The following is a 25,607-nucleotide window of genomic DNA, read 5'->3' as shown; positions in this document are numbered from 1 at the left end:
TAGTTTGTGCATAACACATGTAATTGCAGTACTATGTATGTGTTGCGTTTAAATTTAAGTTGTAACATTTTATAGTGACTGAAAAGGGTAGAAAAATTCATCAGATGAGAAAATGCTGAAAACACCTGGAAACGAGTGAGATGTTTATCCAGCTATAAGAAAAGGGTTAATCCATCATGTTCTATATATAAGAAAATATTGAACCTAGCCTGGTATATGATAGTTATTTACCATTCGTTGGATGTGTTCGAGTTTTTGATTATTCCATTTAATGAGAGACTGGGATGCATGAGTACGACTTAATAAATATTATAATATAAAAATGATGATTGCCGAACAAATCAAATTTCAACTGACTCATGTCTGATATAATAACAGTAAATCAAATATGATGAACAGCAGCAAACTACAGATACATACAGATCGTGACTGGATTAAACAGATTCGATGGCGTCAAACTATCTTCCAACCCTGATAACGCTGTGTAACAGTACAATATACACGAGAAAAAGATGAAAATCAGTTAAAATGAACGAAACAAACACAAACACTTAAAACACAAAATACATGTCTGAGATTACTCGCAGTTACCTGAAGCTAATTCAAAGCCAATATAAACAATCTTAAACTCATATTAAAATTAAGACTAAATAGCTCTATGACTGGACACATGTTAGATGTTTCATGATTTTCTGTTGGCTATCGAACTTACCCTTAGATGTTACAGAGTGTTCTGATGGTTCTTCTATTTCTGAAGTAGATAAATAAAAAAAGGCTTCGATTATATCTGTCGAGATTACCGCGGGATTACGACGTTCCTAAGTTTGTACATTACCATTGGCGACGTTGGCGACTTCAGTGACGTCGCCGTGGGCTCTTTGAGTTGTTATTAAAAGTTATGGCTGAACAGACGTATATGTTATATTAGCGAAAATATCCTTTTTTTAACATCCACATTTATGGTGCCGTGACCAGGATTTAAGCAAGCTCAAATCGATACGATCCGGGAACAAAAGTGCTGTCACAAAACTTATACGGAAGATAGATGCAGCGAAGCAATATACAGACTTCAATCTGGAAGAATTGACCGCAACATTTGAAAACCTTCTTCAGAAGCAAATGATACTGAACAACTTGAACGAGCAGATACTCAACCTAGCGGAAGCAGAAGATATTGAAAGTGAAATTCTAAACTCAGATGAGTATTGTATTACGTTAGAAACCAAAATCAGACACATAAGAAATTTTGTACAAGATACTCATACCACCTCACAGACACGTCAGAGTGAAACTTCATCGCAAATATTAAATGTTAACCCTCAACCGTTCGTCTCATCAAACCTCACAGAAAACTCATGCACGCAGTCGTCCAAAAATCCGTTCTCTCAAGCTACTAGTAACACAGTAAGTACTAATATAAATTCGTATACATCCGCAAGCAGTCAGAATCACTACTTACCCAAACTTACACTTCCGATATTCACAGGGAATAAATTAGAGTGGCAAACTTTCTGGGATTCGTATGAATACGCCGTACATTTAAACCCTTCATTGACCGATGTCCAGAAATTTAATTACCTCAAAGCGCAGTTACAGAATGAAGCATTACGCACCATAGCTGGTTTTGCACTTACTAATGCAAACTACGCAGACGCCGTTATTCCATTGAAGGAAATTCGGTCAAACACACAAAATCACGCAAGCATACATACAAGCATTATTAGAAATTCCATCACCACGAAACCATCTTGTCAGTTTGAGACAATTCTATGATCAAATGGAAACTTACGCCAGAGGGCTGGAATCTTTGGGCCAGTCACAAGACTCTTATGGAACATTACTTGCCCGTGAACATGGAACAGAAAACTGGTTATAACGAGACCTCCGGAAAAGTATTTGCAATGAAATAAACATAATTGATGCGGGACAAGACACTGAAACTTCTAACATTTTACCAAGTACATCATCTTTCTTTACCGGGACTAAATCAACAAAACCCCGCAAAAATCAAGCTCTAAATACAAGAAATATACGCCAGAATTTAGACACTAAACCTTGTGTATTTTGCCACGATGTACACGAACCAGCGCATTGCGCGAACGTATTTGATCCAGCATCACGCATGAACATTGTAAAACGCGAGAAATTGTGTTTCAACTGTCTTGAAAGACATCGTATAAATGAATGTAAGTCAAAACATTTATGCCGAAATTGCAACAAAAGGCACCACATAAGTCTGTGTACTGTACGCCAATTTAACAACAAGAACCACGATAATGACAAAAGTAGACAAAGCGTGCAAAATACAAATTACAGCCAACAGCATATGAATTTTCATGGTAACAATGGACAAGCTAACCAGACATCGGTACATTTGGTAAATGATACGAATCAGAAGAAAGAGGACACTTCAATTTTATACTCATCGTCAGTCGAGGTACGTACAAATGTTCTTTTAAAAACTGCAGTAGCACCCGTATGGTCAGACCACTCATGTAGAGACACCCATATACTTTTGACGAGGGAGCACAGAGATCATTTGTGACCGAAGATTTAGCAAGAAAACTTAATTTTCATTCAGAGGGATAAAATCTACAGTTATCATCATTTGGAGATAGAAACAAAAACGTAAGATATATAGATAAATCGACAGTGTTCGTAGAAACAGATGCAGGACAGAAAATACCGATACATGTTCTTATTGTACCAAAGATTGCCGTACCTTTGCAGAACAATATTCGCCACATCAACAAAGGACTGAATTATTTACGGGGACTTAAGTTAGCACATCCGGTAACACAGGAAGAGTCTTTCGAAATATCGTTAATGATCGGAGCTGACTACTACTGGGACTTAGTCGAGGATGAAGTCATACGGGGTAATGGTCCAACCGCCGTGAGGTCTAAGTTAGGTTTCTTACTTTCCGGTCCAGTAAGCGACAAGAGGAATAAGTCGTTGATGGGTACTAGCATTTTAAATATTCTTGTTTCTCATAAAACGGAGGAGCATGATATAGAAACATTTTGGAGATTGGAATCGATTGGTATTAACTCGAAGGAAACAGACGAAGACGATACAGATTTTTTTGGAAACATATCAAGACACTTCGATTGAACTCAGAGGTAATAAATACTTTGCAAAATTGCCATGGAAGCAGGAACATGACGAATTACCATCAAACTATACAGTCAAAAGAAGAAGAACAGAGAACGTTATTAAGAAACTTAGTCAAGATCCTAAACTACTAAAGAAGTATGGAGGTATAATTGCAGAACAGGAACGCAGAGGATTTGTTGAGACAGTAGATGAAAAAGAACAAAAAGGCGGAAAAATTCATTACATTCCACACCACCCTATACACAAGGAATCTAGCACAACTCCTATACGAGTAGTATACGAATGCAGTTGTCGTCAATCACCAAGTCATCCAAGTGTAAATGGTTGTCTGATGGACACACCACCAAAATTAAATGATTTGACAAAACTCCTAGTATAGTTTAGAGCCAACCAGTTTGCTACATGAACTGATATTGAGAAAGCTTTCTTTCATGTTGGATTGAGCGAAGAAGATAGAGACGTTACTCGATTTGCATGGCTTAGTGACCCTACAAACCCAGGAAGTCAGCTGAAAACGTATAGGTTCAAAGCAGTGCTATTTGGAGCGACGTCTTCGCCCTTTATACTCAACGCCACAATACAGAAACATTTGAAACAATTCGGAAACAGTGAAACAGCTACAATTCTAGAAAGAGATATTTACGTTGATAACATATTGTCTAGTATGAACAAAGAGGAAGATTTACTTACGTATTTCAAAGAAGCAAGGAGCTAGATGGCTGGAGCTGGATTCAACTTGAGATCATGGAGTTCAAACAGTGCTAAATTACTAAAATTAGCTAAAGAGGAAAATGTCCTAGATACGGATAAGTATACAAAAATACTTGGAATGTTGTGGAACAGTCGAAGCGACGAGATTTTTTACCCTAAGCTTGACATTCCTACACCGGAACTACTTCAACATGTTACTAAACGAGAAGTTTTGAAATATTCTTCAAAGATTTATGATCCACTCGGCTTACTTAGTCCGGTTACAATTAGAGCGAAAATCCTGATACAAGAGTTATGGAAATGTGAATTAGATTGGAACGAACTTATACCAGATAATTAAAAGACTACGTGGATAGATTTGACCAAAAATTTGGAAAAGGCAATACAATTCACTATTCCTTGATATTATTTTAGCAAGCCATCAGCATCAATAGAATTAGTACTTCATGTATTTACAGACGCAAGTCCAAAGGCGTACGGCGCAGCAGCTTATTTGAGTAACAAAAACGAAACAACTTTAGTAATGGCGAAAACCAGAGTAGCACCAGTCAAATGTTTAACCCTCCCACAACTTGAACTTATGGCAGCAATCATCGGCGCACGACTAGCTGCACATCTTCAGTCAACACTTAATTATCCAAAAAATGTATTTTGGTCAGATAGCAGCATTGTTCTTCATTGGCTAAAATCTACGAAAACATTGAAACGTTTTTATTGCTAATCGAGTGAAGGAAATAACAGAATTGACGCATCCATACAAATGGCGGTATTGCCTTACTGATAACAACCCGGCAGATCTTCTTACAAGAGGACTTACAATTGAACAATTTGACCAGAGTATAATTTGGCGGAAAGGACCAAATTGGTTAACAGATAGTACACAATGGCCAGAACTAAACAGCGCAAAAAACACCACGTCACTGGTAGACGTCAGAGAAAAGGAAGAGTAATTGGACAACTTTGATATGACACACCAGAAAAGTCTAGGCAGTATAACAAACATATTGGATATTTCGAACTATGGATCTTACATAGAATTATTACGTATTACCGCCTATGTCATCCGTTTTATACGCAACTGTAGACTGGATAGGATTTCCAGAAAAAGAGAACCACTGGAGGTCAATGAAATTCAAACAGCAGTAAATACTTGGATTCTAGATTGTCAAGAGTCTACGTATACAGATGAAATGTCATATTTGAGAGGAGCACAACACAGAAACACAAATAAAGTACCCAGATTCCGACAATTGGGACTTTTCTTAGACGAATCCGGTCTTATCAGATATAACGGGAGAATACACAACGCACCAATACCAGAATCAGCGAAATTTCCGTACCTTATACCGGCAAATCATCTATTAACTAGACTAATTGTATTGGACGCACACGAAAAATTACTTCATAGTGGAATGAATGCTGCAGCCACCTATATTAGACAATCGTTTTGGATACCAACTATTCGACAGTATGCAAAGAAATTACTCCGCAAATGCGTTTATTTGCCGCAAAGTGAATGGAAAATCGTACGTTGCACCAGACCCACCACCTTTACCAAAAATCAGATTACAGGAAGCACCCCCTTTACAGTCACTGGAGTGGACTTTACAGGAGCATTACTTAGAAAATAGAATTTTAACAAAAGCATATATATGCCTGTTTACCTGCGCTTCTACCAGAGCCGTTCATCTAGAGCAGGTACCAAACCTAACCGAACATTCGTTTGTTCAAGCTTTTAGGCGTTTCGTAAGCCGCAAATCAATACCCAAGACACTTATATCAGATAATGCAACTACTTTCATTGCAGGAGCAGAGGAACTAAAAAGATTATGTGAATCGGCAAGACTCAAAAAAACGTTGTCTATACGAGGAATAGAATTGAAGTTCATACCAAAACGCGCACCTTGGTATGGTGGATTCTGGGAGAGACTTGTTGCGCTAACAAAGACAAGCTTGAAAAAGACACTTTGACAAACTCAAGTTAGTATGGAAACTCTACAGACTGTCGTGACAGAAATAGAAAGAATTTTAAATGACAGGCTACTTACATATTTCTCATCAGATATCAGAGATTGCGAGACGTTAACCCCCGCTCATCTTTTGTATGAAAGAAGAATATCAGCCCTGCCATATCCGCAAATAGACTTAGGGGAATTCAACGATCCAACCTATATGAATCATAAAGAACTCAACAAATGTGCACACAGACAAACTTTATTAATACAACACTTCTGGAGCAGATGGAAGTCCGAATACTTAACTTCATTGAGCGAATTTCACAAAACTTTAGGAAACAAGAATGTGTCCATAGTACACGGATGCCCAACTCCCACTATCATTTTCTATGACCGTGAAATTGGGATAAAAACTTTAATTTGGAATTAAAATTAGAAGGATCATATCATAGGGAACATGTGTACTAAGTTTCAAGTTGATGTAACTTTAACTTCATCAAAAACTACCTTGACAAAAAACTTTAACCTGAACTTTGCACTATCATTTTCTATGTTCAGTGGACCATGAAATTGGCGTCAAAACTATAATTTGGCATTAAAATTAGAAAGATCATATCATGGGGAACATGTGTATTAAGTTTCAAGTTGATTGGACTTCAGCTTCATCAAAAACTACCTCGACCAAAAACTTTAACCGGACGGACGAACGGAGGCACAGACCTGAAAACATAATGCCCCTCTACTATCGTAAGTGGGGCATAAAAACTAAAAATCTATTTAAATTGGGGACATAGTTCAAATACACAATGAATCGCCTAGAGTTAATTGGAAACTAGGTATAGTAAATGAACTTATTAGAGGCCATGATGGACATGTACGAGCAGCACGGATACAGACAAGCAATGGCGAGACATCCCGACCGATCGTTAAACTATTTCCGTTGGAGGTATCGGGGACACATTCGAATGCTACAAGCGATCACACTGACGAGCAACATGAAGACACAACGCAAAGAAGTACTAGACCGAAACGAGATTTGAGCGTCAAGGCCCGGGAGAAAATACGAAAGTGGATAACCAATGTAGACGAAAATAATGAAGACGACTAGAACTTTAACAATTTTAAAAAGGACTTTCGAAGTTAATTCAAATTTTCATTTATGTGAACAAGAACTTAGTTAATTCAATTTAGTTCATTCATGGAGATAGAGACTTTTTTAATTTGATTTATTTACAAATATAGACAGTAAACGTTAAATTTAAGATAATTTTCACTTTTTGCGGCCCCCAGTATATCGAGATTACCGCGGGATTACGACGTTCCTAAGTTTGTACATTACCATTGGCGACGTTGGCGACTTCAGTGACGTCGCCGTGGGCTCTTTGAGTTGTTATTAAAAGTTATGGCTGAACAGACGTATTTGTTATATTAGCGAAAATATCCTACTTTTAACATCCACAATCACTGGGGTAAAGCTGATGACCGTAACTGCATTCACGGTCATCCCAAGATGTCGGATGAAAAATTAGGTCAGTTTCTGTATTGTCTGTTAAAGTGTTTCTATATCATTTTCTTTACAAATCATACATTGAAACGATGTAAATTTATAAAAGAATTACTCGGAAATCACTAATTACTTCTGAGAAATGTGCATGAAACGGGAAATTCGATTTGAAAAAATCGCCAAGATGACCGTAAATCACAATCGAGATGACCGTAACAGAATCAGCGATTCATAACAAGGCTGACCGTAACTGCTTTTAAGATGACCGTAATTTGTAAATGATGACCGTAACTTTTAAAGGATGACCCTCAATTTTAAGAAATATCCGTATTTATATAACTATCCGTTTGTATCAAATGATTAATCGTGTTGGTATACACATATTAATATGAGAGTTTTATCCTATAGGTAGAAGAAAATAAGACGTGCTTCAAATGCAAAGATTACCATATGTATCTTTTTTACAGTAGAGGGTTTAATTTTTAAAATGAATTTGCCAAAAGACATGCAAATGAACAGGAAGGGAAAACATGCTTCAAAAGCGCGATAAAATGACACCTTACAAGCATAATGAAAAAAATGCGGTGCACAGTTCAACTGCTCAACACAAGATTTTTTTTTGTTTCTGGGATTCCTTTTAATGACATATAATAAATACACATTTTTTAAAATGCCAAAAAATTGCATGTACACCCAATGATATTATATCGTCTTTCATTTTGTCATGCAAATTAAATAACAGAAATATTTTGAAAATATCATTCGAATAAACTAGTGAAGGTGAGCTCCAGCAAAGTAGATCCTTAAAATAGTATTGTACGAAAAGCGTATCACAAGGCGGAACGTTGTCAATTTGTATATACAATGTATACAGAAATGTTATTTATACAGTCAGGATTTTACTTCTTCAAAATTATCTCCCCATTACGCCAGTTAATGCTCATAATCGTAGAAATGGAAGCCATTGTAGGGATGACGCTCTGCCAATTTTGCTCTTGAAAACTGATAAATTTATCCAATAGCACCATTACGATCGATCGTTATATGTCAGTTATATTTTAAAAGACAAATGTATCTACTAGCTAATGAGCATTAGTTAATGATCTTGTCTGCATTGATTCAACTTAAAAATATTGTCTGTTCGGATGTCAGATGGAATTTTTGAAAATTCTTAAGCATTTAAAAAAATTCTAATTAAATATTTCGTGGAAGGGCAGACTAAACAATTTTAGTGGTTGAAGATTATAAACCCTAGTTATCACACACAAGAAAATCATATTTTTTCGAAGATATCCATTTTCATCATCCAAATTTAAAAGACTGTCGTCAAGTACTTTTAGAAAAAATAGCTATTCGAACACACCTACTCTGTTTTTGTGATTCATTAGATAGGTATCTCACTTGACCCAAATATTTCATCTTTTCGTACTGTCATTTTTTTACGTTATCAAGTCAACCTGTAGCTTTGATATATAATAATGATAGAATCTGAAGCGAGATGCTATATAAAATACTCTTGCTTTGTACGTTTTAAAGACAAAATATACACCCAAACATGCCCTAACATAAAAAGGTGCACTCGATTTTTCTCTTTTCGATACAACCTTTACCTGTTTTTGGGAATTTTTTCTTGATTCACATAATGGAAGGGCAGACACGAAAATTTCTGAACTAAAAGATTGATATGTTCTCCGTCCGTGATAAAAAAAATCGGAGGTTATGCATTTTCTACATCCAACTTATAGATACTATATATAAAAAAGAAGATGTGGTATTATTGCCAATGAGACAACTATCCAGAAAAGACCAAAATGACACAAACATTAACAATTATAGGTAACCGTAAGGCCTTCAACAATGAGCAAAGCCCATACCGCATAGTCAGCTATAAAAGGCCCCGATAAGAACCATGTCGTCGACTTGATATCTTATTGTTTTGCATTACTATGTAATAGATACATTGAAAACTTATGCAAATGGTGTTTTTAAAATAAGAAAATTGTCGTTTTATTTGTTTCTATTAACTTTTTAAAATTTTGTTACTATATCAAACATTGAAGTTAACATTTATCGCTTTCTCGATACACACAGAGCTTCGATTCTTTTGTTCTATTTCAAAAGTGTTTCCGCCTGCATATATCAAGACAAATTAAGATTTTAATCTGCTTCCTCTGGAACCATACACATGGGCTCGATTACCAAATATTCGTATGTATTATTAATGTTTTTAATGCTCCATTTATTGGCATTATGTTTTTCTGGTCTGTGCGTACGTTCGTCCGTTCGTCTGTTTGTTTGTCCAGCTTCAAGTTAAATAAAATTGAAACTTAGTACACATTTTCCCTATAGTATGATCTTTTTAATTCTAATGCCAAATTACAGTTTCATCCCATTTTTATAGTCCACTAAACATAGAAAATGATAGTGTAGATGAGGCATCCGTGTACTAGGGACACATTCATGTTTCTTCAAATTTTCGTCGTATCGCTGTCAATTTGTGATAAAATTTTAACGTCGATATCAATAAATATTTCATTGTTTATGAGAAATATGCAATTTACTATCATTGTTATAAATCCTAAATATGGCCAATTATATTATAGTTTAAAAAAAGAAATTTATGAAACATATTTATATCCGCTAACCGAGCCCCTATTGAGATCGAAAAACTCAACAAAAAAGCTTTGAATACAATACGGATATTTCTTAGAATTGATGGTCATCCTATAAAAGTTACGGTCGTCCTATATAAATTACAGTCAGTCTTTACAAATTACGGTCATCCTTTACAAGTTACGGTCATCTTTTTACCAATCACGGTCATCCTTGTTTTATGTTACGGTCATCTTGAAAATATTTTGATTATGATTTACGGTCATCTTAACGATTTTTTCAAATCGAATTTCCCGTTTCATGCACATTTCTCAGAAGTAATTAGTGATTTCCGAGTGATTCTTTTATAAATTTACATCGTTTCAATGTATGATTTGTAAAGAAAATGATGTAGAAACACTTTAACAGACAATACAGAAACTGACCTAATTTTTCATCCGACATCTTGGGATGACCGTGAATGCAGTTACGGTCATCAGCTTTACCCCAGTGACAATATCATTTAAACAACAATTTAGTTCAATTAAAAAGGTTCAGAGTTTTTAATTATTATCTTAAAATCCACTATTTCACAGTACTTGCACATTAATAGTACTTTTATTGTTTTAATAATCGTCTGCCAAATGAATAGTTGTAAAATAACCCTAGAGTCATTGGGGAATAGAAATTAGGTCACTAAATATCTTCCCTGCCAAAGTTGGACGCCCTCTTGGTTGTACAGGATGTACACGTACACAGTCACGTTTGGTCTGAATTGGACCGTTAAATTGGAAGCCTCGTACAGAGAGAGAGTGCCAGACTCTGCACGTAAAGATTTAGAGGGGTTAGAAGGTGGTCTGTTACTTTTTGTCTCTTTCCAATTTACCCTCATTTTCAAGTGGAAGCCAAAATTATACCAACCGTCATCCCGGTCGCTCCTTTTGTATTTATTGTTAATTTGCTCTCGTCCTTAATATGCATAAATATAAATATATATTTCGTTTTTGCAGTTATCTGGTCGGGAGCAGATTTTACAACGAACCTTTCGTACCAAGCATGGACACATTGTTAAAAAATCTTTGTCGCAAGGTTGCTTTGCAGGATGTGTTAATAAGCATCCACATCGAAACAAAATAGGGAGGTTGAATAAGAAGGTTTTTGTATAGTTATGCCACGCCTCCCGTGGTTAATCGCTTACAATACCGCTTTACGAAAACCGTAGTTGATCTATTGGAAAGCTTAACCTTTGACCACAGGTAACCTGTCGTCAAAATCTCAACACTCTCCGTACCAGTCCACACACTTTGATAATGGATTGATTGCTTGATTGTTGGAAATTTAACAAAAATTTACACATATTTCATTTATGTGCAGGGCGAGAACAAATCAACAATACTTTGTGGGTTGACTTTTAAATCTGTTCTTAGTTTGTGCCACTGATCTATTAGCAAAAACTATAAACCAATCAATCTTCGTCAATCCATCTTATTGTATTTGGTGAATCGTAGATCCAATTCATTTTTGTTACAATGGTGGTATCAGAAAAAGTCAATAAATAGTTATCAAAGGTACCAGAATTACAATTTAATACGCAAAACGCGCGTTTTGTCTACATAAGACTCATCAGTAACGCTCAAGTCAAAATAGTTGTAAAACCGAACAAGTACAAAGTTGAAAAGCATTGAGGACCCAAAATTTCAAACAGTTGTGCCAAATAAGTCTAAGGTAATTTCTTCTAACAATGTAGCTTGTAAAGAAAGATTTGATACAATGTTCTTGCTATATTTAATGTTTATTACTTATCTTTGTCTCATGTAACGATGTCGGTCCAAGAAAACTCGAATTAGATTGAATTACTACTCGGCTAAGAACATAATAGGTAGGACCAAGTCAATCGATACGCATCGCCGTATAAAACTGGTTTTAAGAATTAAATTATACTATAAACATATATCATGCTTTTATTTGATGAAAGAATTAAACCTGGTGTGCTTTTCGGCATTATGATATTTGAAATATGGGAGAACATATAGAAAAGAGAATCACACAAATAATAGCTATCAAAAGGTACCAGGTTTATAATTCAATACGCCAGACGCGCGTTTTTTTACACAAGACTATAAATCAGTAACGCTTAGTTAAAAAAATATCGAAGAAAGCCAAAACAAGTACAAAGTTGAAGAGCATTTAGAACCAAAACTTCCACAAAGGGATGCCCAATACGGACATGATTTTCTGCCTAGGATAAGAACATCTTTAGTATTTAGAATATTTCATACTTTTGCAAACAGTAATAACTATATCATAGATATACATGATAACACCGAAGTGGTGAATAACTACAGAATAAAAACGAATACATAAAACATACTAAATCAGCACATGAAGAGGCACAGCCGAGCTAGCTGCAGAGATCACCGCACAAAGCCACCTTAAAGAATACAATAATGACCGCCAAATCCAAAATGGCCACCAAAAGGCATTAGACTAAGTCCTATATATTGGTATGATTTATCATTTGATGGTAAACGCACTAAACTTTGCACAGTGCTATTAATGACACTAGGATACATTTTTGGATAAGAAGCCATCTAAAAACAAATCCATAATGAACGCCAAATTCAAAATGGCCACCAGAAAAATATTAGTGTATTTCATAACCTTAGACATGTTAGAGCTACAGCATAAAATCTTGCACAGTCCTTGTTATGATGCTAACACATAAATTTGGAAATAAAGACATCTGAAAAAAATCATTTATGGCCGCCAATGTATTGGTGTAATTGGTCTCTTTAAAGAAACAGCCTACACTTTGCAGTGTTAGTTATGGGGTTTTTAGAAACATTTGAACATGGAGCCTTATACAAAAAAAAAAAATACGCATGGACGCAAAATTAGCTACCAATAGTCTAATTTCAATATATTTGTACAAGTGACCACTTAATAATAAAAGCATGAAACTTTGCATAGTGTTAGTTATAATGCTTATTAAAATCTCGTATATAAAGTTATTTATTAAATCCATAAGAAGTGTCTGTACCTAAGTCATTGCTGTCTTTGGTCAGCATGATTCAGTCTGAAAGCATCTTTCGAGATAGTTCAATTTATCAGTCGAAATTAATAATAGGTCAGCTTCTAATGCTTAATTGTACAAAGAAACAATCCAACTGTCACACGGAAGACCATGAATCCCCAGTTTGTGCTTGTTCGGGAATCATGATCCACTGTAAGACTAAAAAACGTGATCTAGTACATTTCTACTGCAGAATGTTTTCGCTACATCTGCTGTAGAGAACATTGACGACAATACAAGTAGATTATCAGCAACAGATTCATTTCATTGTAACTATTTATATTTATCCCAACATACGTCATAGGATGTTCAATGAGGCTTTTTTGCAAACACTTGACCAATCTAAAGCTATTTTAAATTTTTTTTTTACCAAAGAGGTGAGCGAATCTTCCGCCAACTGAAACGATATATCTCATAGATACTTTAAAAAGAAAAGTGCAATTAACAATTCAAAAATTAAGACCAAAACTGTCGATAGAATTGCCCAAAAACTGGTCCTCATGTGCAAAAAGCGTCAATTTTGACCTTTTTCGTTCTTTTTCTCGAACTGGAAGTCCGAAGGATGTTAATAGATTCATTCAACTGTAGTTTACATGTATAATGGACCCTAGTTAACACATTCGTCACAACAGTTGTTAGGTCGGAGTGAAACTGATCTGAGTTCATCAGTGTAAAGAAGGTCATTTGCACCAATTTAAAAAAAAAAATCCGATTTTTTTCCGATTTTGAACTTTAACTGGACTTGCAACCGGAAGTGATCGTTTCCTTAGTGTATTTTCGTAATAAACACGATCAGTTGTTACATGCCTTCGCGTTAAAGTATTTGTCAAGGTTTCAGTCCTCACAACGTGTCGTTTCAGAACTTTAAGGTAAGCCGTTCCCTTAAAAAAACAATTTTGTCCGATTTTGATTTTTGAAGCTCGTATTTGAGCTCAAAATTAATATCAAAAGTGAGAAACATGATAATAAATTGTGTCAGATTGAGTAAACATGCATATACGATGCTCTCCAAATGTATGGAGCGCCATTTGTACCTAATAACGGTGGTCTGGGTACTGCCGTAATATTACGGCCCCCGCAAGGGTTAAGTATCAACAAAATATTTCAATTGTTTCTAGCGTTTTGAGCAAACCAGCCTATAACAAGGCCTTGATAAGCTCTGTAGGCCTCGAATAAGACGAAAACCATCAAAATTGGAGAGCAAACTGAAAAAAAATAGTTTCTAACTTCAAGGATATTTATTAGTGTTGTCAACGGTTAACCGGTTAACAGGTTAACCGTTTGAACGACCGAATACCGAATACCAAAAACGATAACCGGTTAACCGGACTTTTTTTCAATTTTGATAGATTTGATATAAATTTGTTTTGAAATCGTTGTAGTTAGGTTTTCTTAATTATTGTCGTCGTGGTAATTAATTTGATAGATCAATTGTCCAGTATATTGATTGCTATTTTTAATCCAAAAAATATAAAATTAATCAGAACTTGTCTCTCTGCCCGGGACAAGATCTTTAGGAAACATAATTAGTAAACATGTTTTTTAACAGTACTTTAAATCAGTAATACGATCATTTACGATTTACTTCATTATTTCATTTTTGTTTTTATATTGTGTAGACATTCGTGCAAGGCTTTGTCATACTTTAAACAAAATGCTAACTCAAAAACTGTGAAATGCAAACCAATATGAATATAATCAATGTATTTTTGATAGTACGAGTAACAAGCTTTGGCTTAATCATATCAAACTGAAAAACTCCACATTATTTTCGGAGACAACAAGAGAAAATGAAAGAATCATCGGTTTAAGAGATATTAAATTCTACGGGATCAAGGAGTTTTTTTTATATTTTTCAATCTAAAGTCAGTACAAACGCCATAGTTGATACGGTGTATTTGATTATTAAAAGTCAAACTTCGCCAATAATCTTCACCGACAAGCCTTATAATACAAAAGGACAATCTTTAATTAATCGCATTATAAAACCTTAAATGTATGACTTGGATGGAAGGTTGTCACACTAACACTCATACCACATCTTCTCATATTTATGTGTAGGGTACTATAGATAAGGCCTTCAAACGTCAACTTAAACTACCGGTTAACCGGTTAATCGGTCGAACGATTATCCGAGTAACCGGTTAGGCAAAAGTGTACGATTTAACAACACTAATATTAATCATTGGTATGCTGGATTTTTTTAAAAGAAATTGTCTCAATTTCGAGTATTTGCCAAAATATGCAAATTATATGCAAATAAGCTGTACCCTGATGTTGATGCATACCAATTGTATTAAATCTACGATAAGGGATCACGGGGTGGGATCTATGGGCGGGAAGTTACCCTAAAGTTGGTCCTCATGTGCAAAGAGCGTCAATTTTGACATTTTTTCGTCCTTCTTTATGACCTGAAAGTCCGCGGGATGCTAATAGATGCATCTAATTTTAGTTTACACGTAGAGTGAACCCCAGTGAACAGATTAATCACATCAGTTGTTAGGTCGGAGTGAAACTGATCTGGGTTCATCAGTTTATAGATAGTCAGCGGGTTAACAGTATTTGTCAAGGTTTCAATCCTGATAACTCCGTGTTTCAGACCTCGAAGGTAAGCTCATCCCTTCAAAAACCTAATTTTGTCCGATTTCAATTTTTGAAGTTCGTATTTGGGCTCAAAATTATTATTAAGAATGAAAAACACGACAATCAATAGTGTCAGATTGAGGAAACATACATACACTTCGAATTGAATTGCATTACGATGACCTCAAATGTATGGAACGCCATTGGTGCAAAATAACTATGGTCTTGGTACGGCCGTAATATACTGGCCCCGCATGGCAAGGGTTAAATATACGACGAATGAATATTTTCATTGGACTTGTCAAACTTGCCTTTTCCGAACGGTTAAATGAAAGCTTTATAAGGATATTAATTATTGATACGGGATAGATTGATAGTAATGTGCATTAAAAGGTTGCCATTACTAATGAATACTATTAAAGACGGAAACAGTAATATTTGGTATCGTTATCTTGTCTGTAGTAACAATGTGTGTCGTATAATTAAAAAGAAGACTGTATGTTTGTCTCCCGCGTAACGCTTTATGGAAGACATGGAAATACCGGGCGGCTGTCCGTGCGACCGTACGCGTCCGGTCTTTTCGGCACTCTCACATGTACAAGTCTTGCCAGTTTTAATAAAACTTTACACGGACAGCAATATTTCGGACACATTCAGTGATTTTGAACGATCGAATTAAAACAAAAAGAGTAATGCCTCTTTGAAAGATCAAAATCATTGAAAATGGCTTCATACGCGCTCTCAAGGATACAATTCTTTTTTTTTCTTTATCCAACTTATAATATATGTTTATATCAGCCATATCTCGGACAAATTATCTAATGGTGGACGATCGACTTAACAAAGAGAAATCTGCCTTTTACATATAAAATGTGTGCATCGAAGGGATAATGGAACTCTGTTCCTTATCCATGCTGTATTAACAACGATTCTGTAATAGTAAGAGAAAACTGTATGTTCATCCTATCATCTACATTGATGTTGTTTAAAGAACTTCATCAATGAAAGGAAGTAAATATATATTGTATCTTGAACAAATTTTCAAATCTGTTGATAGGAAAGTGTAAATGGCTTAATATACTAACCGTAAACATTAGTCTTTATTCCCATAATTATAACCACAACATGTGTTTATCGTTGGTGTATCACTTTAATATATACCCAAATATAAGACATAACAAGAAACAAAACAACAACTCGAAAAAAAACTTGTAAAAACCAAGGATAACTTTCAAAAACGAGCAGAACATTTTACCAATATCGATAATGAAAAACCAGGATACCATCAACAAAGCAGTGACTTATGGAACGTATTAATAAAATTGAGAATGGAAATGGGGAATGTGTCAAAGAGACAACAACCCGACCAAATAAAAAACAACAGCATCTTTCAAACAAATGTAGGAATACGCAAAGTCGCTGTTTCATATTGACTATGTTATTGTATCTCATTGGTGTGGTCGTGGGGTGCTATTAAAACCTTTGTTTATTTCTAAATTTATCACGAATTAAGGCACAAATAACTATTAGAAACGAATAAAAAGAAACATACGCACAACGTTCATATTTGTGGATTAATTATGATAGCTATATATTCTAATTCATTTTAATAACACCCATTTTTAGTGTATGATTGGTTGTTGGTTGCTGATTATTGTAAGCATGTTGAAGGACAGAACAAATTAACAATAAAAATAAAAGATAGGTCTAGTAAAATTGACCGTTCTTGCTAGAGGATGGTGCAATTTAGACTGACATTGATAAATGAGGAAAAAATCGATAAAAACATAAATTATGACCCCTCTAAGTGTTGTTGCGACAGTTCGAATCTGAACAAGAGCATTGAATTCTCTCTACGACAGCATCGAATTTAACCATTCAGACCAAACACGGCTGCATATTTGTTCATCCCAAACCACCAAACGGACGCCCCACTTTGATAAGGGATGTACTGCCGGTATCTAAAATTACCTCTCGTGACTATATTTCTTTCCCCAGTCATATTTTGGGGAGCCTTTGTATATAAGATGTCTTGGGATAGGTCGTTTCATTCAAAATCTAATTTGTATAGTAAAATGTTATAAAATAATAACAATATGGAAGAAAATTACTGGTCAGATTGTATAAATATTAACAGTACATTGTGTACTTACAAATAATAAAATATACTGATAAACTAGTTACCAAGATTAATAGGCAAGAGTGTTGCAGTAATATTCTGATTTGTTCCGCTTCCGTTTGAATGCTTTAAGATGGCGTCAGCTATTTTTATTAACTGCTCTTCCATTTTATCATCAGTTTCAAGCAATTGGGCTTCTATGTCAAATTTTAGACAAACCTGTCCCCCTATGGATTTTGGTTTATTCCATTGTGTGCTCTCTGTAAAGATAAAGAAAAAATGAATTCGACTTATGCAGTCAATTGTATTCGAAACTATTTATGTGACGTCAGCTATTCATTGTTTTTTTTTTTTTTTCTAAAACTGAGTTCACTGGCACATAGTTCTACCGTCATATATTTTAGATACCTGCAGAGTGATAAATTTACCGATGGTGTCCTTTTTCCCGATTGTGATATTTTAACTTAATGTGGATTCGCATGACAGGTGATACCTGCATAGAGGAAGAAGCTTGATATATCGGTACAAACGATTCCGTTCCATTGGGATTCCCTCAGTTTTTGTTTGTTACCTATATTTTTCTCTTCTTAATTGAATGCGATTGGAACATAGGTTAACTACTGTTGCTTAAATATATATATATATATATATATATAAATATGAGTTGCAAGATTATAAACTAATTATTAATTGATTACAAAACTTGAGAAAAAAATATTTAGATTTTTTTTCCATTTTTTCTATATACTATACTTCAGCATTAAAATTCCGGTCGATGTATCTTGTAAACATACACAATGTTTAAAATGCATATGTGTTCTTGTCCTAATGATTTTTATTATACACAATGTACACTTTTAAAAATCGCGTCTCAGATATTAATTCAATATCACTAACAAACCTTCTACAGGTAACACAACTATATCGATGGTCTCAGAAGTGACGATTGTAATGCGTGCCAAAATCTTTTCTAGAAATAAAGCCAGGGTTGTTAGTAATTGGTCGTCTGTTTCTAACATTTCCAGTTGTATATCTACAATCAGAGCTAAACTCCCTTTAGTGGCAACAATGAACTCAATTCCGCTTAAGCCCTCATTAATTTCTTCGGTAAGTGAATTGAGAACTTCAATATTACTCTCGACATCCTCCTCTTTCTGAAAGATGATCTGTACACGGACTTTCTGTCTTCCTACACAAATAAACATAAATATTATGATGCTGTATAAAGTGTAACATAATTGTGTTGGCAGTTTAATGACTCTACATATTTGCAAAAATTGGAAACAAACAGAATGAATTAGAAATAAAAGCACCTTCGCTGAATATAAGGCAGTAAACTAGTTTTGGAATGTTAAGTTTCACCATTTCCCTATTACTTTGTGAATGGGATGAAACAGGATATATAGTTATCAAAAGTACCAGGATTATAATTTTATACGCCAGACGCGCGTTTCGTCTACATAAGACTCATAACTCTCTCTATATGAAACGTAAAATCACCAAAAAAAAATGAACTTCGAGGAAAATTTAAATCGGAAAGTCCCTAATCATATGGCAAAATCAAAAGCTCAAACACATCAAACGAATTGATTACAACTGTCATATGCTTTGCTTGGTACAGGTAATTTCTTATGTATAATAGCTGTTTCATGTGTATAATCTAAACAAATTGTAATGTTTAATTCATCTTTTTGCAATAAGGATGATTACAATGCGTATTCCTCGAAACAGATTTAGCTAAGAAATAAGAGTCCTTATTACTCTCCTTGGTTCTTTTATATTGTATAAACATCGATTTTCGTTGGGTTAAACTATCATGTTTTTTTTTTATTAAAGGTAAATTGCTGGGGGTTCAAATAGTGCATGTATAAGTGACAGTTAGCAGTAATTAGGTTTTGTGAAGTTACATTTTATTATGCATTACATATATTTACGTATTTTGAAGTCAGATTTGTTAAATCGACAGTTAAATTTTCGTTGAGGTTTTCAAACTAATTTAAATCTCCAATTAAAATGTCTGCTTTTACAGTATGTGATTGCTCTATTTGTTGAACTGTATGTTTAAAAATCTGCATCACTACTTGTATAAACAAATTTATTCTATATGGTATTTATTACACTAGTTTTGATTTTTCTATAAAATGTCTAAATTACATAAATATTTATTATGTGTAAATTCAAATTACCTTCTAATTTTTCGTCTTTTAGTAAAGAACGAAGATTCGTCAACCACCTATGAAAGTCATCTCCCCAATAAAACTTAATTGGCCACTTCTCAAATCTCACTATAAATGGAAAGATATAACACAGTTATAAACTATTAAAATAAATATGATGTAGATAATAACGATGTAAATGGACAATGACAAAAACAACGTACATGTATGTTATATGCACTATGATAAAATACTGTATATTATATACTACAAGAAAATACTGTATGTTATATACTCTATGATAAAATGCTGTATGTTATATACTCTATGATAAAATGCTGTATGTTATATACTCTACAGTATAAGACTTGATGTTACATACTCTACAATAAAATATATTTATGTTACATACTCTACAGTAAAAGACTTTATGTTGTATACTCTGTAATTAAAGCCTGTATGTTATATACTCTACAATTAAAGCCTGTATGTTATATACTCTATAATTAAAGACTGTATGTTATATACTCTATAATTAAAGCCTGTATGGTATATACTCTATAATAAAAGACTGTTAACAAAACAGTGTCTGTTATATACTTTATAATAAAAGACTTTATGGTACATACTCTACAATAAAAGACTTTATGTTGTATACTCTGGAATTAAATCGAAATCAACGAGTTAAACATGAAAATTAAATGTATTAGCAGAGGTATTGATTTTATCAACTTATCTAGTATATTTAATACCTCTACCGTTCAAAACTTTATACCTCCATATTTTGATAACATAGAACCACCTATAATTGCATACACATACAAAAAAACCATCAGAAGTTTAATTTTTAATTATACGTCGGTTACATCAGACGTGAATATAGATAATAACACTCCCTTAACTTGAAACTGTGAATCGTCGAAGTTTAAATATGTTCCTTATAACCATGTTATGACAGGGGACCTCAATATCGTCCAGGACAGAGAGGTTACAGAAATTTTGAAAAAAGGATGAAAATATCGTCCTCCATCTAAAATAGATTGGAAAGAGTGTCGTCATGTCACCAAATATGTTCTTTCCTCATTTTGTAAAAGGTGGTGTAAACGGGAAAAATCTGATAAAAAATCTTTTGATTCTTATTTAAATAAATGTATGAATGTAGTAGATAAGATAATATCACATAAGAAAATAATTTAGAAGTAAATAATAGAGAACATAATAGACCTATTTCCAGAATAAGAAATAAACTTCAAGAACTTTCAAAGCGGTTTGTGTTTGTACCGGCCAACAAAGCAGCTACCAATGTGGTGGTGGTATGCCGTAAATACTACACGGACGTTCTTAAGAATGAAATTTTAAATTCATCTACTTTCAAGTCCACCCACTCCACAGAGAGTCATATAGTAAAGAAACATATCACAATTACATCAAAGTTTAAGGCTTCTTCTGAACATTCATTTGAAGGTCCCTACTATATATTGGCTACCTAAACTACACACAAAACCATTTAAATATCGTTTCATCTCGGCCTTTAGTAAGTGTCTACAACTAATCTTTCAGTGCTTTTAACAAGTTAATTAACTACTATTAAGAGCTTATCATAAACTATTGTAATAAAATATATTAACATAGTGGTTTTGGAGTGTAAAACAATCTTTTTTTAGATTAATTACGTGCTTTTGATGGTTTTTTTGATTATGTTGACAGTTTAGGTTTTTCAACTCTTTACACTACACTTCCACACTATCTTATTAAAGAAAAGTTTGGTAAAGCTGAATGCAAATATATTTGTTGCAATTCATTTAAAGCATTCTTCTCTAATGAGAAAGGTAAATATGCTAGATATTCTTACTGGAGGTGTGATGAGATGATTGAAGCTGTTATTGTCCTCCTTGATAATATTTATGGACGTTTCGGCAACAAAGTTTTATCGACAGGTTGTAGGTATCCCCACGGATACTTAATGTCCCCCTTTAATAGCAGACTTGTTTTTGTACTGTTACGAATCACAGTTTATGACTAAACTCAGTAGAGACCCGTCGGAATTGCATTTAAATGATAAGTTCAACAAAGCTTACGGTTATCTTGATGGTATTTGTTCGTTAAATAACCAAGAATTTTCTCAATATACTGCAAAAATTTACCCAAAGGAACTTACTTTAAATAAATCAAATTTATACGATAATAACTGTCCTTTCTTGGATTTGGACATTTCGGTGTTAAACGGGAAACTCCAAACTCAAACTTACGACAAAAGGGATAATTTTTCGTTCCCTATTGTTAATTTTCCATTTTCAGATGGTGATGTTCCTTTGGCACCATCTTACGGTGTTTATATTTAACACATCGTTCGTTATGCCCGTGTCTGTTGTGACGTTTTTTGATTTTAACGAACGCAATCTATGTACTTCTGGTAAATGTTTAGACAAGAGATTAAGAGTTACCATAAATTACTTAAAACATTAACTAAATTTTTCCATAGATATAAAGATTTAGTTTCGAAGTTTGGTTGTATCTGTAGATCACTTTTTCCAAATGGGAAAGCACATCCTCATTTTTACGGAAATGTTGTTAACCGTGCCCGTAAATTTAGAAATGATCCTCGTAAACCTATCGCTCCTTTAAATAAACTTATTCTAAAAGGTCACCAATTCAACACTGTAATGAGATCATTGAATATTGTTTTTATTGGTAAAAATTTTTATTTTGTTATCAGAATTGAAAGCAAACTTAACATTACTAGTATGTTATATACATGTATACATTCTACATGGATCTACAATCTGTCGATACATGTACCTGTAATTTGGCATTGCACAAGGTCATGTTTTTTTTGAATGTTTATGACGTCTTTACACTAAATCCATTGGCTTTTGGATGTGTACGGATTGATAGTTTAGTCTTGAAGCATGATTTTTGTATAAGTTGTTTGTGGCTTTGAACTAGCTGTCAGTTAACAGTGAGTACTCTTAGATCTGTTCCTAGTGTTTTTTGTTGTTGTCGGGATGTACAAGTACCCGGTCACGTCCACATGTATTTTTGTTAATCTGATAAGTTAAGCCTTTTTCAACTGATTTGTATAGTTCGTTCTTGTGTTGTACTGTTATATCACTGTCCCAGGTTAGGGGGAGGGTTGGGATCCCGCTAACATGTTTAACCCCGCCACATTATTTCTGTATGTGCCTGTCCCAAGTCAGAAGCCTGTAATTCAGTGATTGTCGTTTGTTTATGTGTTACATATTTGTTTTTCGTTCATTTTTTTTTATACATGTATAAATAAGGCCGTTAGCTAGTTTTCTCGTTTGAATTGTTTTACATTTTCATATCGGTGCCTTTTATTGCTGACTATGCGGTATGGGCTTTGCTCATTGTTGAAGGCCATACGGTGACCTATAGTCTGTGTCATTTTGGTCTCTTATAGACAGTTTTCTCATTTGCAATCATACCACATCTTCTTTTTTATATTTATATTATATACTCTACAAGCATTGTTTTTATGTTGTATACTCTGTAATTAAAGCTTGTTTGGTATATACTCTTCAATAAAATACTTTATGTTGTATACTCTATACTTAAAGCATGTATGTTATATACTAAAAGACTGTTAACAAAACAGTGTGTGGTATATGCTCTATAATAAAAGACTGTTAACAAAACAGTGTATAGTATATACTCAATTTTATGACAGTAATATTTAGTGCACACTTACATTTAATATTTTTAATCTCCATCATTGCATTTTCATATTTTGCCTGCATTGCAGTATCCATCACACATGTCCTGTAACCAAGTATCTCCTGTTCATAATGTGTCGATGGGGAGAAATTCAGGTCCATTCTATGACCCATGTCTCGAAACTCGTTGAAATATTCATGAAACTCATTTTTTTCAATTTTGGTGTCTTTTCGATGAGCAAGTTTATTTCTGTAGTATCGAATTCGTTCAACATCATCTCCTAAATTTATATCTGCTTTGTCTGGAAGCTTGCCCCAACCCTTTGTGGGTGAGGGTATTAATGAAAACTGTCTCAATAGTTGGTAAATTAATGTAACATCTAACGAATCATATGTATTTGAACACTGTAGCTCTGTAATGCTTGCTTGCTGTTCGGGATAGAAGGTTTTTAGAACAGGGACACACTTTTGATACAGAAGTTTGGCGACAGGCATGACTTTTCGAATAACATCTCGCAGAATTTTGGGAAAAATTTCGATGATAGGGATCGACAGCCTAGAATACCTTTCTCTCTTATCACTCTCAGTATCCGGTAGAGATTCTGCCATTATAAAATTAAACTCATTAGAAATTTTAATTGATTTTAAGATAAAAATAAACATACCAGTAAATCATACATTTAATAATTTTTTTTGTATTTTTGTATATTTTTTTTTTAAAATATAGCGATGAATTCATCGGGCAAATTGTATCACAGCGCTACCTAAACCATGTACTTTGTATATGATTAAATAAATATCATACCAATTGTTGTAGCGCACCTTATGCCATTCAAATAATCTGCATTGGATTTCTCAGAGACGAAATATACTTAAAAAAAACAAGTGTATGATGTGAAGAGGAAAAGACGTAAATTATACAATGTATAACGTTAACATTGATTCCGTATAGTTTGAATAAAATTATCGTGCGGCTTTTTTCATTGTTGAAGGCCGTGTGGTAACCTATAGTTATTAATTTCTGTGTCATTTTAGTCTCTTGTGGACAGTTGTCTCATTAGCAATCATACCACATCTTCTTTTGTATATTAACCAGTTACAGTAGAACTTTAACTTTAATAATATCGACACTTACCCTCAATAGCTTTTACGCTTGTAAGCTCTTGTAGGGTGGCATTGGAATCAATTTCAGATCTACATAAGCTGTTATACAAACTTGTCAAATCGTCTTGTTTTAAATAAGAATCAATTCTTGTGACTATCATTTTGATTTCTTCTAACAAATTTTCAGAATAATTCTCAGTAACATTGTCCGTGTTGATCTTAATTATTGAATTTGTAGCATGAATAATCCTTTGTATATCATCGGCGATTTCTATCTCTGTGTAATGGGGAATATTTCCCCATTTGCATTTAGGTTCATGCAGCATATTGAATTCAAATCTAAGTATTTTGTAGCTAATTTCTACCGTGAAATCATCTATGTTTGGAAGCTTTTCCATTAAAACGACTTCATTGTTTGTAAAAACCAAGCGAAAATCATTCTTCGAAAATCGCGTGTGTAACCCCTCTGGAGTTATGTAATACTTTAAAATCATTTGCATAACTTTGGGAAACAATCTTAGGACCATGCATCCTAACTGTGCATGTCGTTTTTTAAATATGTCGGACATTATGTTATATTATTTTTTCTTTGGTCTCCATTTTCTTACATACAAATCTTCGAAAGATTTCTGCAAAGAAAATACAATAGATGAAAGACTTAGATCATCAATTAGCAGATATGATATGTATGTTGATTCTCTTTTTGTAATAATAATCAGCACACACAATATATTTTTCAAAAATATGAGTTTTTCACCTCCTCCTGGCCATTTTGATGTCGATACACTCATATATATACATATAAATATATATATTAATATTATGTTTTTTTTCTTACAAATATGATGATGAAAGGATCAACAGAAAATATAAAAAAAAAATTCAATACATGCTGTGAGCATGTGACTTCAAATCACATTTTCACTGCACATTCCAACATGTTATGTCTTCTTGTAATTAAATTCCGACCGTGTGAGGGCTGTATGTCCAGTCAAGGTCGTTAAATACTTCCATGTGTT

General features: G+C 33.9%; 1 protein-coding gene across 1 annotated transcript in view; it reads right to left on the bottom strand.

Moving 5' to 3' along the window:
* LOC139500095 (uncharacterized) overlaps nt 1-25,353 on the bottom strand; it is a 31,311-nt gene extending 5,958 nt beyond the window's left edge. The window contains exons 1-6 of the mRNA XM_071288833.1: nt 24,620-25,353; nt 23,520-24,086; nt 19,841-19,939; nt 18,556-18,843; nt 17,720-17,914; nt 713-751 (exon numbers count right to left, since the gene is read on the bottom strand). Of these exons, the coding sequence (XP_071144934.1) occupies nt 713-751; nt 17,720-17,914; nt 18,556-18,843; nt 19,841-19,939; nt 23,520-24,086; nt 24,620-25,157 (1,726 nt within the window). The 5' untranslated portion in view covers nt 25,158-25,353. The remainder of the gene's footprint in view (nt 1-712; nt 752-17,719; nt 17,915-18,555; nt 18,844-19,840; nt 19,940-23,519; nt 24,087-24,619) is intronic.
* Between the last annotated feature and the right edge of the window lie 254 nt (nt 25,354-25,607).

The sequence above is a fragment of the Mytilus edulis genome, chromosome 13 (genome assembly GCF_963676685.1).
Source record: "Mytilus edulis chromosome 13, xbMytEdul2.2, whole genome shotgun sequence".
NCBI lineage: Eukaryota > Metazoa > Mollusca > Bivalvia > Mytilida > Mytilidae > Mytilus > Mytilus edulis.
Note: the sequence above shows the minus strand (reverse complement) of the source record. Positions and strands in the feature narration are given on the sequence as shown.